The 5,590-nt window shown below is 32.3% G+C and overlaps 1 protein-coding gene and 1 pseudogene across 1 annotated transcript; one reads left to right on the top strand and one right to left on the bottom strand.

The window, feature by feature from the left end:
* Positions 1 to 1,851: 1,851 nt before the first annotated feature.
* Positions 1,852 to 2,706, bottom strand: LOC131639396 (uncharacterized; annotated as a pseudogene).
* A 105-nt stretch (positions 2,707 to 2,811) lies between these two features.
* On the top strand, positions 2,812 to 3,616 carry LOC131639397 (aldehyde dehydrogenase family 2 member C4-like). The gene is made up of 4 exons (XM_058909893.1): positions 2,812 to 2,816; positions 2,879 to 2,993; positions 3,298 to 3,435; positions 3,551 to 3,616. The coding sequence occupies exons 1-4, from the start codon at positions 2,812 to 2,814 to the stop codon at positions 3,614 to 3,616; spliced, it is 324 nt and encodes a 107-aa protein (XP_058765876.1).
* The last annotated feature ends 1,974 nt before the right edge of the window (positions 3,617 to 5,590 follow it).

Genomic DNA, 5,590 nt, shown 5'->3' with positions numbered 1-5,590 from the left:
TCTACTAAAATAACTTTTTAATTTTTTTAAAAATACAATATATTATACAATATTAAACTACATTTTAAGTTATGTGTATATATTTATATAATATAAGACAATTTATATATTTATGAAACTATATATATATATATATATATATATATATATATATATATATATATATATATATATATATATATATATATATATATATATATATATATATACTGTAAGATTTAATGTTTAAGGTTCAGTCATTTAAAACAACTACTAAAACGGTATAAAAAGTGTATAGAAAGCTTCGTAGAAAAAAGAAAGAATACAAAAATCACAAAAAAATAAATTGAAAGCTTCTGGAATCACATAGACCATAAAAAAACTAAGTAAAAACTCAATAAAAGGAATCCCCATCAACATAGCAACTTTCTAAAAGAGAAGCTTAAGACGCACTCTAAAAAAATCATAACACATTATGAAATTACTATTCATTCAAACTAATGATATTTATTGTAATCATCAATAAAAAATATAATATATTGAAGACTTCATATGTTTGTTGTGTTAGGTGATCTTCAACTATCAATATTTATAAGAGCTAGAAGATCATTACCCCTTTCTATTTTTTTTTAAATTTTGGTATTTTTAATTTTCCTAATAAACAAGATCAATGTGTCTAAAATGATTCATAATAAAAGAATATATTAATTTATTTTTGTGAAGTGTTTTTAAAAAGGAAAAAAGAATATATATATATATATATATATATATATAAGAAAAACGAGGCATTATCAACAAAAGTATAAGAAAATCTGTAGAAAGGAACAAGGAGTGCCGATCACAAAACCGACAGTAAAACACAAGGAAAAACCAACAACTACAACAACCCCAACCACCAAATCAAGGGAATCACATCCCACGAATGATAAAAAATAAAGGCATAAAATCATAAACATATTAAGTTAGATCTCTTTGAAACAAGGACACATATACTAGCAACAAAGCCACAAAACACAACCAAGGGTAGCCGAAGCCACTCAAACTGCCATTGACTCAAAAAATATGATATGGTTCTCAAGCCAGACCAATAAGGCACAAGAGTTTTCCACAAACTTACCAATATACAATTTCCAAGCCAAAATGACACTCATGTCTTCCACGGCTTTTGGTGTCACCAAAGTACCAAAAAAAAAATAAATCATTCAGAGTTTTCCAAATTGACCAAACCATAGGATGCTTGATAATCCTCAACCCATTTAGAAAATAAATGTTTTATTTTTTATTTTGTTGTATGCTCGGAAAGACTTCGACGAGTCTTGTGCCACTAGTGTAGAAAGTACTTTTTACATCGGGCGAAAAGTACTTTTTACATCGGGCCTCGGCCCGATGTATATCCAGACGATGTAATAAGTCAGAGACATTTTACATCGGGTCGAGGCCCGATGTAAAAAATTAACATACCACATCGGTTGAATTCAGATGTCTGATGTGAAAAATAATGCAACTTTTTTATAAAAAATATATACGCCATATTTTACATCGGTTGTCCTGTCAGCCCGATGTAATAGATAGTTTTTACATCGGTTTTCCACTTTTCCCGATGTAATAGATAAGTTTTCACATCGGTATGTTGCACATTTTTCCCACAGCACACAAACCATATTTAGGTCACTATTTTCATATTTTACTAACTAGTGAAGGATATAATTTCATTGCACCAAATAGTTAGAATGCACATATATATTCTTCAAAATGAACAATTGACTAACAAAAGTATTAATCTAGGATACACAAGTATACACAATTATAAGGAATTTCACACAGTGGACTACAATAACAAAACAAGTGAAAACATACAAAAATATCCAACCATTTATAAGTCCTTTCTCACGCTTGAAATACCAATATTTCTCTTAGTGTTCTTGAGGGTCAATGTTAACCAACTCGAAAGCCTTTTCATATGCATCTTCAAACGGTTTGCAAATAATTGGTGTCTTTGGAAGCACCATATCAGAATCAGGCCAACGTGTGTACTCACAGAAATAAAAAAAGTTCATCACCATTTTTGTAATTAGGAGGGTTTATGCCATCAAAAGGATTTAGAGTATCAAAGCTTATAATTCTTTAAAAACAATCCTCTAACCCAAGTTTGTTAAGCACTCTTATCTCATTTCCCACATCTGCATTTGTAAAACCCTGCAAAAAGAAACAAATAACACATATCACACAAGCATACTACAAAATAGAGAGTTGCTCCAAACCTTCATTATCAAGAAATTATGAAAGAACTTACCACTTTCGTAAAAGGCGAGCTTTGCAAAATCCCCTTGAGAAAGAGGTTCGATTTCAATAGATTTTACGGCAATCTCCCATGAACAGAACTTTTGAACATAAAATAGTATGTCATATGATAATCTCTTGGTTTTAAATGAATAAGAAAAATACCAATATGTATATTAAAGGCTAGACCAGTTCAATGAAAAACTACCTATGAAAGTAATCATAGTCAAAGTCATAGCCAATTGCCTAGAAAGAAGAAACAAAAATGACAAATTCATTAAGTATCCCATTTGCTTAAAAAAGTGTTTTTCATAGCCTACAATTGATTGAAATGTTGATAAAACAAAATTTTACCATAAGACCGGCCATTGTTGTCCCATAAGTCTTGTATAATGAAGAGCACAACTCAGGAACTTTAGCAGCATCCATTCCAAGCTTTTGAAGCATATACACTACGCATTACACTAATTTCAAATAAATAAATAACTTCATACTTGAACAATAATTTATTAAATAATTATAATTATGCCACTCAATCCCTGTGGAAAACTAATGTGGTAAAGTCATTCAGTACCTTCAATAGTTTTTGCTTATTAAAAAAAGGTGATTTGAAAGGCAGTGATAAAAAGTTTAACTTCAGTCATATAGTACTAACCTCAAACCTTAATGGTCTAAAGAAATGGGTTATTCTTTCACAACCACTGCACCATAGTTGGATTCCTGCTAAAGAAAAGGTGTCTGTAGTGTCTAAAACTATTCAAATATAGTAGGACATTAATTATGTTAAAACTATTTATAAAATTCTAGCAGCGTAACTCACACTAAGTGCGGAGAAGAAGGGTATTGCATATTCGAATCTGCACTCAAACACATCAAATATTCCCACGGCCTACTACCATCTCAGCTCGTTTACAGAACTATTTATTTTCTATTAACTCACTAACTATTATTGTTCAAAAATAAACCTAATTGCTTGCAGAAAAAGTCAAATGAGGACCCTAATTGGTTGGCTTGATAGATAACAGTTTTCTATTGTAGGCTGATAGGAACCAATTTGAAAAAATTATTTCCTATATTGAGCATGGAGAGAAAGAAGGAGCAACACTCTTGACTGGAGGTAAGGCAGTGGGCAGCAAGGGCTACTACATTGAACCTACAATTTTCTCCGATGTAAAGGTAATTCAATATATTCCATCAAAGTTTCAGTTTGGTATCTTTATCATAGGTTGATAATTAACCTTGGTTTTTCTTTCCTTTCTATCATATTAAAAACATTGAAAACCTATTTTAGGAGGACATGCTAATAGCAAAGGATGAAATATTTGGCCCTGTGATGGCACTAATGAAGTTTAAGTAATGGACGAGGAGGGTTTTCTTTCTTTCGATAACGTAAATAACTTCAGCTTCTCCCGATGGACTCTTGAACCGAATTAGTTCTTTCATCAACTCCAGCCTTAATGTTGGTAGAGGCACAACCATCTTTTCTAGCACGGGCGAATAGAGAAGTAGAAATCGGATAAAATCTAATTCAGATTTGTAACCAAATATGTTATCTAATGTCACATGTCGCACTTGGAAGGGAGTGGCTGGCCTTGAAAAGGTGTCTTCCCAACAATAGGTTTCAAATTCCAAAGGTAGAGCTTCAGCCTCAAACCGTGCCTACATGTAGTTGTTTCAAATCCATGTATTAAAGGGGAATGATAGTGTGCATAAGTGAGATACAAAGCATTCTATCTAAAATGCAACTGATTCATAACTTGTTTTAGCAATATCGCAATGCAAATATACAAGTCTTAGAAACTAACTTTAAAATCTAAACATTAGACAAATACTCAAAGCAAACACAGTTTGTGATATCTAGAGTTTAATAATCACATAACTAAATAAAAACAAAAAGATGGCGTGCAAGTGCAAGTGCAACCACAAATCAGCAAACAAAACAAATCAAAGCAAAGCCAAACTAAACTGAATGAGTACCCACGTGTATTTCTAATTTTTGAAGATTAGGTGAACTTCCGAGCAAGCAAAGAGCCGCCAAAATTTCCTCCAAATTATCAAAGTTTATGCTTAAGGAAAGATAACTTAGATCAATACAAGAGGTAGGAAGCTTTTCCTCCTCACTGTGAAGGTAGCCATCAACCTATGCAGCATACAAGGGATAGTCAGCATGGTAGCAGGTCACACAATGTAACAATAGCAAGTCACAAAATGTCACAAGTACTTAAAATAATTGACAAATTGCAAAATTGTCAAGAACTTAATAAAAATAGAAGATTACAATTTCCTCGGGATTTAAATCAAGCTACAGGAATAAGATCTCAATATTGACTCAACATCCCGAATCTTCTAGAGAATAAGAAATAGTGATAAATATTAAGGAAGACGAGAGCACAAATGCAAGAACAAGAAATGGGATTATTTCTGTTAAAAGTTGGTTGTAAAATCAGGACTTGTTTCTAGATCCCTAACTAGTTCAATTAGGGATTGAAATCACGCTACAAGAAGAATAAAAACTCATCCAAAAGAGAAAAACTCATCCAGTTTACACTAACATTGATTATCGATGAAATTGCACGTAAAAAACAAGCTAAACCTAAATCAGCAAATAAACAATGAATTCAAAGTGAGTAAAATAAAACAACAGCAGAAAATTGAATAATACCATCCATAGCTAGAGATATTGTATTATAATCCTTGAATGTTCTGGTTGCTCCATTCTAAGATGTTTGGATTAGAATAATTGTGTCTCGATTATCATTAGCCTGAGAAAAAAACATACTCGATTAACATGAATGAGAATAAACCTAATTTGATTGAAAAAATTGAGAGTTGAAGAATCAGGTGAAGGAAATCTTACCATGGCATAAGAATAATGATGAAGAGGAAGAAGAAGCAGCTCTCGCTCTCGCTTGACGTTGGTTTTTCTCGTTTGTGACAACACAACACAATACAACGTTGTGTTTGAATTGAATGAAGACATAGACATACCCTATAGTGGCAATTTCGATATTCAAGCTAATCCAAAATGTATTGACATCAGAAGTGGGGTTTTAGGGTATACATCAATGTGGGTCAGGTAGAACAAGAATTTATTTGAATTTTACATTTGAGAAAGAAAGAAGATATTGTATACAAAAACTATTCACAAAAATATATAACTAGTTAGTTAGAAGATAAGAACCTGTAGAAGAAGGCAGTAGTGACGGCTAGGAAGGCGGAGGAGGTCGGCGCGAAGAGGGGAAGGCGACGTAGGAAGGCGAAGGAGGTTGTGACAGCGAACAGATTCGTGACGGCGGAATAAGGTTTCAGAAGAATACAAAGACGAATAATG

Source organism: Vicia villosa, unplaced genomic scaffold, assembly GCF_029867415.1.
Source record: "Vicia villosa cultivar HV-30 ecotype Madison, WI unplaced genomic scaffold, Vvil1.0 ctg.002613F_1_1, whole genome shotgun sequence".
Lineage (NCBI taxonomy): Eukaryota > Viridiplantae > Streptophyta > Magnoliopsida > Fabales > Fabaceae > Vicia > Vicia villosa.
Note: the sequence above shows the minus strand (reverse complement) of the source record. Positions and strands in the feature narration are given on the sequence as shown.

What these genes read in the sequence shown, in the direction of transcription:
- LOC131639397 (XM_058909893.1), top strand. An exon ending in GGATTCCTGCTAAAGAAAAG is followed by an intron (nt 2,994 to 3,297) that starts GTGTCTGTAGTG and finishes TTTCTATTGTAG; the next exon opens with GCTGATAGGAACCAATTTGA. An exon ending in CAATTTTCTCCGATGTAAAG is followed by an intron (nt 3,436 to 3,550) that starts GTAATTCAATAT and finishes AACCTATTTTAG; the next exon opens with GAGGACATGCTAATAGCAAA.